This window comes from Herpailurus yagouaroundi, unplaced genomic scaffold (genome assembly GCF_014898765.1).
Source record: "Herpailurus yagouaroundi ecotype Mexico unplaced genomic scaffold, PumYag 162, whole genome shotgun sequence".
Lineage (NCBI taxonomy): Eukaryota > Metazoa > Chordata > Mammalia > Carnivora > Felidae > Herpailurus > Herpailurus yagouaroundi.
Window position 1 is genome coordinate 346,790 of NW_024412403.1, and position 17,511 is coordinate 364,300.

The 17,511-nt window shown below is 53.7% G+C and overlaps 1 protein-coding gene across 9 annotated transcripts in view; it reads right to left on the reverse strand.

Annotated features, from left to right (window-relative positions):
• PCNT (pericentrin) overlaps window positions 1-17,511 on the reverse strand; it is a 134,966-nt gene that overhangs the window by 15,623 nt on the left and 101,832 nt on the right. For 6 of the 9 annotated variants that reach the window (XM_040483678.1, XM_040483676.1, XM_040483677.1 and 3 more), the window contains 10 exons: window positions 16,747-17,460; window positions 15,819-15,921; window positions 12,845-12,999; window positions 8,885-9,079; window positions 8,080-8,253; window positions 7,294-7,477; window positions 5,887-6,109; window positions 5,574-5,724; window positions 4,262-4,882; window positions 725-939 (listed from right to left, as the gene is read on the reverse strand). In XM_040483678.1, coding sequence (XP_040339612.1) covers window positions 725-939; window positions 4,262-4,882; window positions 5,574-5,724; window positions 5,887-6,109; window positions 7,294-7,477; window positions 8,080-8,253; window positions 8,885-9,079; window positions 12,845-12,999; window positions 15,819-15,921; window positions 16,747-17,460 — 2,735 coding nt within the window. The remainder of the gene's footprint in view (window positions 1-724; window positions 940-4,261; window positions 4,883-5,573; window positions 5,725-5,886; window positions 6,110-7,293; window positions 7,478-8,079; window positions 8,254-8,884; window positions 9,080-12,844; window positions 13,000-15,818; window positions 15,922-16,746; window positions 17,461-17,511) is intronic. The other 3 variants (XM_040483685.1, XM_040483679.1, XM_040483682.1) reach the window with 2 other exon arrangements.

The following is a 17,511-nucleotide window of genomic DNA, read 5'->3' on the forward strand; positions in this document are numbered from 1 at the left end:
CCACTGGGAGGGAACGCGTGGAGAGATGACAAATGGGTCCAATGCAGCCCCAGGAGGACTTGCTTATGACTGCTTCGTCAAGCCATGCCCTGTCCACAAAGTTAGGGACTCGGGGCCTCTCTAATGACAGTGGTGGCCCTGAGGTGGTGCAGCCCTGTGCACAGTCTGAGAAGCCCAGGAAAGTCTGCTCAGAGATCATACTGCTGTATAAATGAATCCAATTACAGACGGGAGAACCGTATTTGCTGAGTTTCTGTGCCTACAGGAAAAGGCAAATATTAATTTAATTAATTATAGTGTCAACACTCCTGTCAGTCCCTCAACCGTGCAGACACACCCTGGTCACGTGAGTGGTGATCCTGAGGACGTGGGCAAGGCAGACACAGCGCGGATGCTTGGCTCCACCCAACCGCGGTGGGAGTGGGCAGGAGGGGCCTGGCGTCAGGTCCAGACCCTCTGGGTGGTGAGCAATTGTAAAAGGGCATGAGGAGAACAGATCTAAAAGAAACTTGGATTTTTCTCTCGTATCCAAATAGAGAAAACACATGCTGTCAACACCTTTCAGGAGAGTGCTGCCCACAAATGTGTCAACACGTGGCGAGAGAAACAAGCGTCTGTTGCTTAAAAATGGGCACCTGACACCAAACACCGGCGCCAGCCTCGTGCACGCTCCTCACGGAAGAGGCGGGGCTCGCGGGGGCGTGGCCGGAGCCCTCGCGCTCACCTGTCCACCGTCTGGCTGACGAAGCTGGTCAGGAGCCCGGCGGCCCAGAGCAGCTGCTGCCGGACCTTCTCCAGGCTGAGCCGCTGCTCCTGCAGCCGTGCCGACTCCGGGCACTGGCGCTGGCGGGCCTCCTCCTTCGCCTCCAGGTCCTGAACCGTCTGCTGGAGCTGCCGGATCTTGTGCTCGTCACGCTGGCGCCGCAGTTCCAATTCTCGCTATTGTCAACGGCAAAACAACAGACGGGCCCTTCGTGCGCACGTTCCAGAAGCAGAAGGCAGAAGCCCCGCCCTCAGCAGGGGGCGGCCCCTGGCCGGCACCCTCCACACGGGGCGTGGAGTCAGGGCAGCCCCCCTGCCTCAGACGGACGGGGTCTCGGCGGTGAAGGCTCGACCTGCATTTCTGAGAACTGTCAGGCCCTCACCAGTGTGAGGAGGGGACGCCACATGCTGAAACGAGGAGGAGTCTTCACGGGCCCCAGTTCTGGCACCCGACCTTGACGTGCGCGCGCACACACGCCAACACACGGACACGGGCAGGGTCAAGCACCTGCACTAAGTGCAAACCGCCTCACTTACAAAATGCCCTTCAGCACGGAGTGTGCCGGGTGCCTGGGAGAAAGCGAACAGTCCCCAGCTTCCTGCCCGACACGGGGATCTGGGCCCCCTCCAGGGAGACAGAGGGAGTCACCTGGTGGACAGGGGCGGCCCGGTGGAGCTTCCGTGGGTGAGGAGGCCCCAGGAGAGGCGGGAGGCGGCACCGTGTCTGGAGACAAGCAGACAGATACCCGCGAAATTGGGAGGGAACCTCGGGTGCCCAGAACCCGGCCCGGGCCTCCCTCGACACGCCGCGTGCATCGCGGACCACAGGCTCTTCCTGGCATCGCTCGATTAACGCTCCAGCCTCGTGAGGACACAGGGATCATTACTTTTCTATTTTCCAAGTTAGGAAAGCAACATACCAAGAAACCTACAGGTTTATTTTTATAAGTAAAATAAAAAATAAATAAAATAAAAAATTAAACTTACTTTTTAAAAAAATTTTAACCATCAACAGTGAAAATAACACCAAAGGGGCTACATCAATCACTTCAAATTCTTTCCAAGATGCATCATGAAGAATAATTACTTATTTAACTTAGGAAACATTTTCTTTGCATTTTTTAAGCAATCACATTACCACTCGTTTAAAAAAAAAATCAAAATTCAATAATAGGGTTTGGCTGAAAACTTTAGAGACAGTTTGGGCAAGTCCATAAGAGGCACACGAAGGCTACAGGCCACTGTTCCCATGGAGAAAGAGTAAACACACACACACACACACAATCTGGAACACGTTTGGGGATCCTGTGTGACGAAGGCCCATCTGGGGCTTGACTCTACTTGCTTCCTTCACAAAACAACATGGGGTGCTTCCCGGCCGCACGGCGCCCATTCTGTCACACCTCCAAACTACTCCTGCGTTTCCAAGACTCTGGGCGGTAAATGCAGCCACTACAGCAAGGGCTGCTTACGCCACTGCGAAGGCCACGTGCAAAACATATTGCCGCTGACACACACTGCAGCGCAGACGAGCCCCAAAAACATCAGGAAAGGAGTCAGACAAGGAACGACCCCGCGGGGGCGGGGGGGGGGGGGGGGGGTGGTTCCTTCATAGGAAGGTCCAGCACAGGCCAATCTGCAAACAGACCGTAGACTCGCGGTGGCCAGGGCTGGAGGAGGAAGTGAGGGTGAGTGCTAACAACATGAGGCTCAACACGGGGTGGTGAACACAATCTACAGCTGGCTGTGGTGACGAGTCCACAGCTCTGAGTTTGTACTAAAACTGCAAAGGACGCAATTCAGGTTAGTGAACTCCACGTATCTCAGTGAAGCTGTTAAAACATACTGATCACACTCCCCACATGAACTTCCAAAACTAATTTTATACCATTTGGGGGTCTGATTTATCTTTGTAACACTTAGAAATCTAGACTTTTGATTTTAGAAACACATAGTCATTTCTCAAACATTTCACGGCAGGCTAACCACTGAAAAGACCAGGCCACTGATTTTCCTTGTGTGTTTTTAAAAAATATTTTTAGTATATGTGCTGCCAAAGTGAGCACTAAAAAAGATTTTTAAAGAGGGCAAAACATACGTGAATCCACATGAAGACACAGGATATAATTTTCTCAGAAATAAAGGCTCTGGTTGACATAAAATATACCTAAAAGTAACATTTTATCCAAAAAATAAAAGGAATACTTCTCAACCTGTGAGGCAAAAATCATCCCAATATGAAAATCAAAGACACCACAACTTTATGGGGTGCCTGGGTGGCTCAGCCGGGTAAGCATCTAACTTTAGCTCAGGTCATGATCTCACAGTTCGTGAGTTCGAGCCCCGCGTCGGGCTCTGTGCTGACAGCTCAGAGCCTGCAGCCTGCTTCAGATTCTGTGTCTCCCTCTCTCTCTACTCCTCCCTTGCTCATGCTCTGTCTCTCTCTCAAAAATAAACATAAAAAAAAAAAGACACCACAACTGTAAAAGTACAGACCAACATCTCTCATGAACATAAATGCAGAATCCTTAACAAAATACTAGCAAACCGAATCCAGCACTATATAAAAAAGAATCCTACACCAAAGTTAAGTGGGATTCATCCCATGAGCGCAAGGCTGGCTCCACCGGTGAAACCGAACGAGAAACGTGACATTAAGAGAATAAAGGGCAAAAACCATAGATTTCAAGACACCAAAACCACAAATCCAGCTCACTCTCGAGACTGAAAACAAGACACAAAAAGTCTGAATAAAACAGGTACCCTGAGAATCTCCTCTGATGAAGGGCAGCTGTCACAGCTGGGGGTGGAGGACGGGTAACAGGCTGCAGCACCTCCACTCAGCACTGCAGGAGGGACGAAAGGCACCCGGACCAGAAAGGAAAAAGTAAACCTACATCTCCGTGCAGGTGACGTGATCTCATATGTGGAAAAGCCCAAAGAACGCATCAAATGACTGGAAACAACAAACAAGCGCAAGGGCACAAGATGCAAGATCGACAGAAGGCCCAACGGCATTGCTCTAGGCCAGCAGGGAACCATCTGCTCAGGGAAAGAAGAAACCAGTTCCACTTACGACAACACCAACCCCTAATAAAACACTCAGAACAACAGAACCACAGCGTTAACGCTCGTCATCTGAAAACAGCAAAACGCGGCTGAAAGAAATCAAAGACCTGAACGCGCGGACAGACTTCCAACCTCACAACTCGTGGAGGTAACATCGCTGAGGTGGCCTCACCCCCCAAAGTGACCTGCAGAGTCAAGGCTGGGCCCCAGAACCCTACGGTCCCCGAACACCCAAGCCCTGACAACGAGCGAGGTTGGAGACTCATGCTTCTCGACACGGAAACCTACAAAGCTGCGATAACCAGGGGGCAGCAGGGGACAGACGCACGGACCAGCGGGACGAAGGAGTGGCCCAGGGTCAGGCCCCCATGTGGCGCTCTCGGCCCCCTGGCTGGCTGCTGGGTGCCGACGCGGTCGGCGGTGCTCTCACCAGTCTCTCCTTGTCTCGAGCCTGCCTCTTCTCCGTGTCGGCCCGGCCGGGCCTCGTCTCTGCTCTCCTTCTTGCGTCCTTGTGTCCTTCCCGTGCAGCCAGCCTCGCCTGTGAGCGCTTTAATCCTGCCTGCTGCTGTGAGGAACTCTCCCCCTCTGTCGGCTCCCAAGCCTGGGCGGGCTCCACAGCGGAGGTCTGCGTGCCCCTTACCTCCTTCTCCCTCTCGATCTCTGCACGCTGCTTCTGCACATCGGCCACCAGCTGCCGCTGCACCTGCTCCAGCCTCGCCTGCAGCTCCGCCACGCGGGACTTCTCTTCCTTCAGCTTCCTCAGCAGAGCGCGATGCGCCGGGGCCTCCTGTGCTCGGCTGCTCAGCTGCTCCGTCAGGAGGCGCTCGTGGCGCAGGGCCGTGGCCAGCTCCAGCGACCGGTCCTTCTCGGCCTCCAGGCTGCGCCGCAGCTCGGACAGCTGGCTCCGCTCCTGCGCCAGCAGCGCCTCACAGCGCGAGGCCTCGATCCGCAGCTCCTTCTGAAGGTTGTCCTTTGCCGTCTGCTCGTGCTTCAGTGCAACGCACAGTCTATTACTCTGAGCGTGCTGCTTCTCCAAAGAGAGTCTTAGCTCCTGTATCAGGGAAGAGATGGGAAAAAGCAAATCGAGAGAAGTGTCAAAACCATCTTCCTGCCCCAATTTCTGCTCATATTTTTCAACCTAGCAATTACACTTCTTTATCCTACAGGTACAAGAAAACCATGTAACAATTCTTCTGTTACTTTGCCATTTTTATTCAGGGATGAAGTACTTTCCTGAAGCAGTGTTCAGTAAATGCACACCTTCCCTAGAACCACAACACCCTGGACACTCAGACACACGATGTTTTCACCAAGCCACAGTCCCCGGGTGGGTGAAAGACGCTTTTGCCCAGCCCTGGGACTGAGGAACACAGAGCACCTGCCAGACCCGTGGCCATCAGAGATGCCAAACAGCATGCCAATTCACACACACAACCTCCACTGCACAGAGAAGCCGGGTCACTGCCATTTATGCAGTCTGACACGCACTTCCGAGGCTGTGCTCCGTGCGGCCAGACAGTGGGGGTTGTGAGCACCCGTCTGTCACCACGAAGACGCTGCTGTACCGCAGACGCAGGCCTGCTTCACTGCTGTTACACCCTGCCACCAGGAACGTGACCACAGGGAGACGGGGAGCTGGGCCCTATGAGGAGCTGCGCTCCCACCTGCCAGCCCCACCGCCCCCCCGCCAACCCCCCCACTTGCCGGCCACACCGCCCCCCGCCAGCCCCGCGCCCAGGCACCTCCAGGGTCTTGGAGCTCTGGCCCTCCCTCTGCAGGTGCTGCAGCTGCTCCTCCTCCAGCCGGCTCTGCAGGGCGCGCTCCTTCCCGCGCTCGCTCTCCAGCTCCTGCAGCGCGGCCTTCAGGTTGCTCTCCTTGCTGTCCAGCACAGACCTGTGCAGGAGAGGGAGCGACACACCAGGCTGCAGCGCCTGGGCCGTAGACAGACCCGGGGCACCTATCACAACACGCGCACATGCCGCGTTCCTCGACAAAAGTGCGGACAGAACCTGGGAGCCAGGAGGTGCTGTGTGGGAGGAGGGTTAGGGCCCCCACCTCAGCTGGAGGACCTCCTTCTGTGCCTCGCTGAGGGATGCCAGCAGCCTCTCGTTGTCCTGTTTACACTCGCGGAGCTCAGATCTTAAGTCTCTGACGACGGTCTGCTCTACCACCAGGAGCTTCCGAACGCTGCTGGCTTTCTCTTGCTCTTCATTCAGCGTTTTCTGTACGTCACTTGCTATACGTTTTTCCTGCTCAACCTTGTATGCCAATAACTCAACTGAGAAAGACGTTAGGGGACATAAGATACCATTACTCGTGAATCTCGGGTGAGCTGTACAAATGATTTCACAAACTGAAGACAAACCAGTACGGAGAGGGAGATGTATTCACTCTCAGGGAAAATGAGTTTTCCAGGCCGATGGCCAGGACACCGGAGGCTCATTCCCTCCAGGCCTCGGGGCACCCAGAGTCGTGCAGGCAGAGTGGCCGTGCAGACCAGAGGCCGTGCAGACGCGGCTCCCCAGGGCCAGCTGTTCAGGTCCGGGGTCTCCTGGAGGCAGGAGTGAGGATTGAGCCGAGATGGACGTGCACGAAGACCAGGTGTGTCCGTCTCCACAGTCGTCCTAAATCGCCACCTCACCCATCACTCCAACACTTCGTGCTTCCCAACAGAGACTGCCTCGACCCTAGCAGCTTCCCTGGCAGTTCTTGGGAGAGAACTCTCCCAAGACTTAGCAAAGAAATAACCCTGGTTCTCTATAGTCTCCCGGGGAAAAAGGAAGGGAAAGAGACGGTCAATCCTCCATGAGGCTGGCACTACTCCCACACCAGAACTCAGAGACTGGAAGCTACACACCAGTAGCCCTCATGCATTTAGATGCAAAATACCAGTAAGTCCGGCCCAGAAATGCTCACGAGGTAATGCAACATGGCCCAAACACAAAGCATTGCAAGGCCTGGCCCATCATTCAGCACCCAGCACTAGGAAGAGAAGGGGCTGTGCACGTGGATGGAGAGCATGTGCAGAGACCACTGCTGGCAGCCTGTGTGAGGGTGTGAGGCGGAACACCTCTCCTATGGCCGGACGCCTGCCACGGCGGCATGCGACGGCCTAACTGGAGCAATCAGTAGGAGGAGGTGGCAGATGGGAAGGAGAAAACAAAATGCTTTTTATTCAGAGATGATGTGAGTATCTATAAGAAAGTCCCAAGGAACCTAAATTAACATAAACGCGTAAAACAGGCTGCTTAGACCTAGTGCAAGCCCCAGGGACTCCCAGACACGGTCCTGCTGGTGCCCAGCGCTCACACCAATACAGACCCCCCCACTGCCTGGGCGGCGCCACAGAGTCGCTTTTCCAGGAGTTCTGTGAACTAAGAAATGCTGAGGCCGATGGTCCCCATGCCCAGGGACCCGGACAGACCAGCCCCAGTGCTGGGCAGCGGGAGGGGCAGTGCTCACCCTGCCTGCGCAGCTGGTGCTCCTGCCGGCTCCCGCGGGCCTCCGCACTGGTCAGCGCCGCACACAGCTGCTGCAGCTTCTCCTGGTTCTGCAGGTGAGTCATCCGCAGCTGGGCGCGCAGAGCCTGGATCTCGGACAGCAGGCTGCTCCGGTCTGACAAGCGAAGATGCTCCAAGGACTTTTCCTGCAGGTATCCCCGGAGCCGGGGTGGCAAAGGAGGGAGAGCAGGGTCACAGACATGGCCACGTGGAGGAGCACCCCCTGGACGGGGGAGCAGGGAGCACGTCCCAAGGGCGGGGGAGGCTGGGCCAGGCCAGCATCTCCAGGCACAAACAGCCCACTGTCCACAAATTCTTGCTTCCAGCTTCATGGGCACAAGCTTGGGGACCGAGGAAGAACAAATTCACAGGACAAAGGTGGCCTAGAACACAGGCACAGAGGCCCCTGGGGACCTTCAGGCCTCACTTGCACCCTGGTCTGTGCCAGAGGCTGCTCTGACCTGCCACAGACCCTGCATCTGGATTCTAGTGCCCTCTCCTACAAGGGACCTTGGGGAAGCAGGCCCCCCAGGGCCCTCACAGTGCCGGGCTCCCACGCACAGCCTGGGCCAGACCACTTAGCACCACTCTGTTTCCAAGGAAAGGCAGGATATTTCCAGAATAGATTCTATTTGCACACAGACAGGACTTCCTCCTCAGTCACTACCACACTCCAAGGTCAGGGGAAACACAGGGACCAAAATTCACCGTCAGTGGCTCTGGGCACTAAATCGAGGCACGTGCTCACCTGCTCCTGGACCACCTTCTCTAGCCTCTGCAACAGGGAGCTGTGGTCCCCGGGGTCAGAGCCGCAGGGCCGGGGCTGCAACTCGGCCCTCAGCATCTCCCGTTCTTTTCCAAACGCCTCCTGAACGATCTGTAGAAACTCTCCTCTCCAGTCGAGGCACATGTCAGGAAACTCCTAAAATATTGGAGCGAACAGTTCGGTGTTTCCATAAATGCACCCTGCAGGCTGAAGCAGACCACCCAACAGAAGACCACGACCAGCCCAGGGCACGAAAAGCCAAGCCCGCCATCGTGAACGAAGAAGGTGCTGAAGGAGACAGCAGGTAAGACTGAGAAAACGTTGGCAGGCAAACCTCCTTCCCCACCGCTGCTCTGCCAGGCCCTGGGGCGGGTGCCCGCTGACTGGCTGCTCCCGCCCCCACTGTAGGCCTGGGCCCGGCACTGCCCTCTTGCCCACCGCTCCCTCCGCCCCCTGTGGCCTTGGACAGGGTTCAGCACCTGGCTCTCGCTCTGTGCCGCCCCGGGTCCTTGGTTGCAAAGTGGGCACTGAGACCCTGTGGGCTCAGGCGCGGCCCCATGTCCTCCTCCCACTGAGCCCCGCCACACATCTTCCCACGGCCTCTCTTGCCCTTACAGGGCTGGAATGTGCTGGCAAACATGACTGAGAAGGTGACTAGCCAGGAGCACGGCCCCTGTGTCCACTGACGACCCTGTTCTTCCCTTTATTCCACTCATTTGGCCAAGCAACTCACTCAAAGTGCTCCATGCCCACAGCCTATTTTCTTTCAGGCAGAATGCCACCATACCTTCTCTCCCTTTAGGAGTGTGGGGCTCGGGTGCCTCCTCAGGGCCGGGATTGCCTCCAACAGGCCAGGGCCTTCCCTTGGGAATCGCTCGAGGGAGGCACTTGGCTCGCCCTTGCTCAGGGCGCTAGGCGGCCCACGGTACTCGGACAAGGCCAGTATGTGGTGGCTCTCATCACACACCATCTGCAGCAAAGCCTGCAACGGGACGTGCATTTCAGAAAGAGGGAAAAGGAGCTTGAAGCTAATCATGCGTTCAGCACCCTGCCCCCCACTCACGAATGCTCACTAGAGCCACACACATAGCACCCCCATGGCTTGTATCAAAGAGCAGATCCTGCCGTTCTGTGAGATTTTCAAACTTTCCTCCCCCGTAACCTTCAGAGACTGCTAGAAAAATGGTTTGAAGGACAATTTCTGCTTAAGCTACTCCAAGGACGCCCCACCAGGGTCTGCACGGTGGATGCCACCCCTACCATCCCTTCACGAATCCTGGGTGGGGCTCATGGTGGGGCCTCCCCAGAGCTGCCCCCAGGTTGGGGGCAGCACAGTGTCCAAAGTAACCATGAAGGTCCTCACTCCACGTGCAAAGATCCACTCAAGGGGCATGTGAGGCCTAAACTCTGGAGAATAGATGGCAATAGGTGTCTCAAACAGGGAAATATGGAAGTAGCAACGGGAAGCTATAACAGAGTACAACTATTTAACCAGAAATAGGTTTTGCTAGGACTTCAATGATGGGACCCAAAAACGTAAAATACTAACACAAAAGTACAAAACACCCAAACCCCACGTGACGCTTACCTTAAAGACAATTCTCTTTAATGACCCTAGAAACACTTTTACTTTAAAAAACCTTCCGTTTGCTAGACGCCAGGTCTAGCGGCCCAGATGGCGGCCCCTGTGGGTGCGGCTGGAGGTCTACGACCTCCTGCATCCACCCGTCCACCCTCATCCTCTGCTTGCAGAGATAGGGAGGGCTGACGTTGTCACTTGCCACCTTTTCAACACTCTCCTGATAAATGCAGAAAGAGCGCCAGTGGCGAAGGAGGTACTCTGCCTGCACCTTTCCGAGAGCAAAGCTTCCCGTGAGGCCATCGCACCCTTCAGTGATGTCACAGGACCCCTCGGGTCCGATGCTGGCTGGGGCCTGGAGGTCTGCAATCGGTTTGGACCTTGGGTACCACAGATATAACCACTGGGTCCAAGGAGGTTCCAGAACCCTGTCCTCAGGACTGGCATTCTGTTCAGGGACCTGCATCGCTGTGACCAGCCCACCCTTCTCGTGACCTCCCATGTCGGCCTGTCACTCGGGTGCCCCTGTCTGCTCCAGCTGATGCACGGTGCGCCATAGGCCAATCACTCGCCCCCATTCATAGCTGCTTCCAGCAGGGCTCTTGAGGAGTCCAAGCCTGGCCACCCAAACCCCTTGCTCAGGGACCCCCCCCCCACCAGTATCCCCAGCTTCAGGGCCCCCAGAGCCGTGACCACACCGCGGTCCTGAGACTCAGCCCCTGCGGGCACCACTCTGCCTCATGGGGCCAGCTCTCAGACGACTTGACTCTTGGCACAGTCGTCCCTCACGGTGAGCAGTGTGGCTTCACGCTCCAGAAACACAGGTGGCAACTTAAACCAGAGTGACCTGAGAAACCTCCCAGAAAATACCCAGACATCAGGAATACTGAAGTCGCCGGTTCCGACTGAAGCGAACAGAGAACTGCAGGCTAACTTCCCAGCATCCACGCAGCCCCCTGCAGGCAACCTCGGTTGCTTTGCAAAAGGGCTCCAGGGCAAGTACTGGGCTTCTTTCTGGTTTTCCTTTTTCAATCATCTAGTGTTAAACCTCAAAGCCTAAGTACGTAGAATTGTCATCAGAACCACGTTTATTCCTTAAAAATTACAAACTCCTCTAACATGAGACTGCCTGGATTGGAAACACTAACAGAACATATCTTTAACATTCTATGTCACGTAGAAAATTAAGGAATGCAAAAAAGGAAATTAAAAAAAACAGCCAAAAAACATACTCCCATATCAAAAAAATTTTTCAGAGAGAGAGAGTATGAGCAGGGGAGGGGAGGTGGAGAGAGACAGAGACAGAGAGAGAGAGAGAGAGAGAGAGAGAGAGAGAGAAATCCCAAGCAGGCTCAACACTCAGCATGGAGCCCGCCCAACACGGGGCTGGGATCATGACCTGAGACAAAATCACGAATCGGACACTTAACTAACTGATTGAGCCACCCAGATGCCTCTCCAATTTCAATTCTTAAAGGAGCAAGATGAACACAATTTTGGAGATTTTACTTAACATCAAAATCATTTTCTTTTGATGGCATTGTAATAGCAATGTAACAGGAATGTTTTCACCATGTGAATAAAACACAACAGTGACATTGTATTGGTTTGCTTATTCAGCCAAGTCTGTGCCAGTGGTTTTGACGAAAAATGATTCACTAAACTGGTGAGAGAAAAGAAAACTTATTAAAAGTTCTGGGTGATGGAGGCGTTAACCAATCTTACTGTGGGATCACTGTGTAAACAACATGTGTGTATTAAATCAACACACTGTATACCTGAAGCTTACACAGTGTCACATATCAATTAAAACTAGAAAAAGTGTTTTTAAATTCTGCTCCCAGTTCAGCCGCAGCAAGCTGAGTGTGGCTTCTCTCCTCCCTCCTCTGGTGAGAACCAGGCTCTGACCCTAGGGCACAAGGGGCTTTAGATCTGTGGAGTCTGGCTGTGAGAGGTCACCAAGGGCCCAGCTCCGTGACCTGGGGACCAGCAGCAGTGGGCGAGCGGGGCTGCGGCAGGCGGTTCACACAATGACTCCCTGTCAGCACTGGATCAGTATGAGCCCAGCTCGTCAACGGGGCTGAGGACGGCTGGTCTCGGTGGCCGTGTGACCAGGTCTGCCAATGAAAGACGGGGGGTGGGGGCAGGGGACGGGAGGGATATTCCTGGAAAACAGCCTCAAAGGAAGCACTGGGCCCATGCTTTGCCTGACCCTAGAAGTGCCACAGGCTTCCTGTTGGTGGCACAGGGAAGGAATGAGCGAGTGTGGGGACACTGGTGGCCTCTCTAGGTATACACTTGGAGCCAGCGCACCAGGAGCCAACTCCCAGTATGGTCCAGTGATAAATGTTGTGTGCCGTTCAAGCCAGCTGAGTCAGAGCTGAGGCTGCCCATCAAAACTGCCTGCACTGCTACACGAGTGCAGATAACCTTTCTTCTCAAGTGCCAACTTCAGGGACACACAAAAAAGAGCGGAGAGCAAAAGGCAGAATGGTCTAGGCCCTGAGGACACAGAGACAACCCCTCCCGAGCAGCAGCTCCCACAGCAGAGTGGGCTGGGCTCTCCAATGTGGCCCCGCAGCCCTGTGTCAGCAGAGTGGGTCATGCGGTCCCTGCTCCGCTGCTCGGTCCCAGGCAGGCACCTGGTGGAGGGAGGCCCAGTCACGAGCACAGGCCCCAGTTGTTTTAGGAAAGGCTAAAGGTCAATCTCCAAAACCAAACAAAACTTACAACCACTTCTCCCCAGAGGGTCATGCATTGTGATACCTGAACTCAATTCAGGAAGATTAACCTTACTTTTTGCCTTTTGTGATTCACCACAACAGCCACCCCTGAAAGTCCCCTGTGCGCTGTGCTGCAGCAGGTGCAGGAAGAGCTGGTCCTGCTCTCGGGACCCCAGCGCCCGAAGCTCCCACAGCTCTCCCCTACCGCCCCACTCCCCCCACCCCCCCACCTGCCATGCTGGGCTCTCGCCTGGGATACCTGATCCCAAGCTCCCCACGCCAGCAGACTCTCCCCCTATGGAAACACGTTAGAGCACAGTGAGACCCCACGCAGCTGGCCCTGTGGTGTGACGCACGCACCTTGACGTGGCACCCACAGGGCAATCACGGCGGCCGCACACGGAGGCCCATCGACACCGCGCACCCTGCTCCCGCCAGACCTTACCTTCACTTGTTTCGGATGGACTTCCTTCTCCTTCATGGCTTCCAGCGACTGTGGGAACCTTCCAGAGGCAGGAAGCAGCACCACAGGACTTGCTGTGGGGGCATCGAGTCTTCCCGAACCTTGGCTCAGCATGTCTCCAAACCCCAAGCCATCACCTAAAAACACAGCACAAAGTCAGGGTCTACACTCCAACTCTCTGCCAGTGTACTGGGGGACACCCTGCAAGTGCCAGAGATGTGGCCAGACCCCTGCTTCATGGTGCCACATGAGGCCCCGGCCCTGAAGACGACATCAACAAACCACCAAAGACGGCAAAAACATGTTTATAAACACCTAAGACTACACAACCACACAGATGAAGAAAAAGTTTTCAGGTTTACCATGTTAACACCTGTGACTCCAACATAAAACCCTTCGTAGTACCTTGGCTCATGTTTACTCTCGTGCAGAAGTATGTCTCCTTATTCCCCGAAGACAGGACAGAGCCCGCAGGGCTCACACGGCAAGCACCGTGGCTGACGCGCCCGCAGGGCCCACCCAGTGCACCCGGAGGTGGCTGTGCAGACATGGAAGACGTCAGCCCGAGGCCCCCGTGCAGGCTGCGGGACGAGCAGCAAGCGTCTGGCCAGGAAAAGGTGAACATGCCTGATGGGGTGGGTGGAGACCAACCCTGAGAGCAGCCAGCCTAAAGTGGAGAGCCCTCAACAGTCTAGCATCTGAGACACCAGGAGCTCCTGATGGGAGGGGCCTCAGAAAGGAATGGGACACCGCTCAACAGCATGCGGTAGGTCCCTGAGCCTGCAGCCCGCCGCCAGTCCACAGAGACCTGGAAAGCGGAGGGAGGCATCCTAAGAAAAGCAGGGTCAGTCCTTGCAACTGCTTCTCCGACTGGCACCAAGCTCGGGTGGGCATGAGGGGCTCAGTGTCCCCGGCAAGGCCCCTCTGAGCACAGAGCTTCCAGTGAGTTGCTGACGACTGCCCTGCTAAGAAGCTGAAGGCCTCAGACACGCCAAGGAACACTCAGACACACAAAACAACGCGAAGCAGACTCAAAGAGCTGGAGGAAATACAAAAAAGGCAGCAAACACAAGAAAACTTCAGAAAACCCAGAATATCTTCAGAGAAGTAAGAGAGAAAATATTACTCGTAAACAAGGAAAGGAAGTTTCGAGAGAAAGGAAAAGAGGATGAGAAAGAACAACTCTTGGAAATTAAGACACAGCAGAAATGGGAGCATTTGATGTGAAGATTAAGGGATAAATTCTCACAAAGCTCTTTAACAAGTAAGAACGTAAGTACAAAGAAGTGGAAACAGAAAAAATGAGAAAATAAGAAAATGAGTCCAGTGATTAACAGGAAGTATGGCAAGATGAGAGCCACAAGGAAGTGACCCACATCCCAGGAAGAAGGAAGACGCACTCAGGGCAGAAGGACTTGTTCCCGGTAAGCCGGCAGCGCTGCGCCCAGGTGCTTGGCGGCAAGGGACCACCGTGGTGCTGGGTGACATCAGGGTCTGGATGGCAGGCAGGCAGGCAGGCACTCAGGAGTCTGAAGGAACATGACTTGTCACCCATGAGTCTGCACCAAGCCCAAACTATCAACAAACATCAAGAAGGTGCAGACATTCTCAGAAAACCCATCTCACACATGCTTTTTCTGCAAATGCTTCTAGAGAACACACTTTGTCAAAACTAGGACTACCAAGGAGGGACATGGGGTCTGACCAGGCAAGCAGAGACAGCACATGAAGGTCAGGTGGGCAGGTGAAGGTCATGTGGGCAGTGCATGCCCATGCCTACAGACAGACAGCATGGGCAGGACCCGTGATGGAGAATAGGAAGAAGCAAGGAGAAAGGAAACCAGCTGTCTGGGAGAGGACCCTTGGTCCCAGAAGGTCTGCGGGAATCTGACAGGGGTGCTCAGAACACACATGCTCTGTGGTGAGGGGACAGAGCGGGACAACGGGGCCACCTTAGAAAAACAAGGAAGGAAAGTAGAAGAAATTGGCACCAGAAGTTTAAACATGTTCTGTAACTAGCAAATGTGACTTAGAAATCTGTATCAGAACAAATTTCTGGAAGCTGAACGTGGGCATCCCAAGGGAACAGTGGTTCGGAGTGGGGAGGCTGGAAGGCACTGTGCAGAACCACTCCGGGCACTTACTCCATGGAATAACTCAAAACTGAAATTAAAACGTTGCTGGCCCTATTCTGCACAGGCTGAAGCGTCCATGAACTGTACTTCACTACGGTCTAGTTTTAAAAGGCACCGAATTAAGCCAATGATGACTTTTTTTAAAAATGCTGAAACATCTCCTGAAGCGATGGACTTATCAAAAGCCAACAATTACAGAAAAAATTACAAGGTTAGAAGGTCATGACTGGCAACTATCCTAATGATGACACAGGCAACAATCATTACTGGAGGCTAACACTGGTGTGTCCGAGTCTGAGAAACAAGAGACCACAGACATGGTCTCCGAGTACATCCCCGCTCCCTGACACCAAGCAATCTAAAAGGAAAACTCAGAATAAAATCTGGCAGACACCGCTGCCAAGGGGTCCACGCTGGTGCCGCGCACTGTCTGCCCTGATGCCCCAGGAAGAGCACGGCGTCACCGTGCGCGCTCTCAAGGACCCCCATGCCGACGACCCTGCTACAAACATCCAGAGGAAGATGCAGGAACCGCCGGAAACGTGAGGGTCTCCTCTCGGGGCCCACACGGCACAGCCTCGCTCCCGTGCAGGGCGCCAGTGAGGATGTCTGGGTGTTGAGTGCAGGGACCGCACTCTACGAAGTGCACAACCAAGCTTTCCAGAGTAGCGCAACATCAGGCCTTCAGGTGCCACTGAGCACAGAGGACAGAGACGCAGACGGGCACAGCCAGTGTGCGTGGCAAGTGTAGCGAACGCCAAGCTGGGGGCCTCCATGCTGTTCTGTCCCCTAAAACCTTAGAGTTAAAAAGACTGACTCACCATTATCACTTCTGCTGTTTTTTCCTTTGAACCCAACAGGAGAGGATCTGGGCTTTTCTTGAGCATCAAGAGATGTGACAATAAAATCTTCAACATCTTTCTCCTGTTCAAATAGGCAGGTTTTTAAACGGTCGTCAAATAGTAACTTAATACATCACAGAACTAAACTGGTCAGAGGGAAACTTTCTAAGGTCTGAATTTATCATCTACCCATACAGAACCCAACACATGTTTCACACCTGTGGACATAATGAAATCACGGGCTTTAAAGAATTTAAACAAACCCAGCCACTGTTCTCTAGGATTATTTTAAAGAAGTCAACAGCAAATATTTCAGATTAAAGGTAATTTTTATGGTACTGTGTATGGTAATATACGTGTATCTCAAATAACAAAGTCCTCTGTTAGTTGGTTTTTATTGTATCTAATCCAGGATATGCAAAATCTCAAAATTATTATGTAAGAAGATATGATTTATCTCAAAAATAATTGTTTTTGAAATAAATTAGTATTATATGTATAATCTATTAAAATAAATCCAGGAAACAGATTCCAGCCAAAGAACCTGAACAAAAACTACACAGGAAGATGGGTTTACGACTGTACTTCTCAAGTCCGCACTGGTGAGTGTGCACAGGCCTGGCGGGAGTGTCTGAGTAGGACTGATGCATGGCACGTGTTTGTAAGAATAACCGAAGCCCTAATTATTCACATTACAATGGACTGTGGTTGGCGCTGCGGAAAGCTGACCAGGGGATTGTCGGGTGCGAACCTACACCTGGCCCACAGGCCCTGTCAGGAGATGAACCAACAATGGCCGCAGCTATGATACTGTGGGCCCTGCAAATACATTCCCATGGGAACACGCTGGGGCCCTGGGCATCCCACAGACGCTGAACCGGGGCACCACCCAGGGATGAACACTTACCACGGCCGTCCGCTGCACATGGTGGTCAGTGGAGGGAGCCCTGTCTACAACCAATGGAGACTCTGCCCACCTGGAGGCCTTTCCTGCCGCTGACCCGCCCAGGTACCAAAGCAGGTCCAACTCGTCAGCCTGAAGTGAGGCACTTGTCCTGTCCTGCACAGAGGCATCCAAGCTCAGGGCATCTGAGCAGGGCGTCAAGGGCAGGCTGGGTGCAGGCTCAAGGGTCGAGTCCTTCCTGACAACCTCAGGTGAGCTCCAGGAAGACAGGTCCATTGCCCTGAGTGCGTTCTTCACAGGACCGGGCTCCTGGGTATGGGTTAGGTCGTGGGAGCCACTGTGCAGGCTCACTTGTAAACAAAGTGATCCATCCTGCAAATCAACCCTATCTTCCATGGGAACATTTGGCATTTCATTTCTTACCAATGAATCCTGATTTCCACTAAGGTCAATTAGATCACACGTGGTTTTATCAATATGAAATGCATCAACAAGAGGCAATTTGTCAGTTTCTTCACCATTACTGGAACTGTCACTCAAATTATTTTCTAAAGCATGTGAAGATGCCAATGGCTGCTGAAATTTGAAATCCTCTGTCTCACTGTTCTGGAAGTTCACAGAATGCACCAGACGGTTCAACTTTTCTTGAAGTTCTTTCACCTGACTTATGAGACCAACTTTCTGCAGCTGACAATCTTCCAGTAGTTTTTCTTTATTCTGCATGTGGAAAAGAACACGTATAAAGTAAAATAATTGAATTACAGAGTC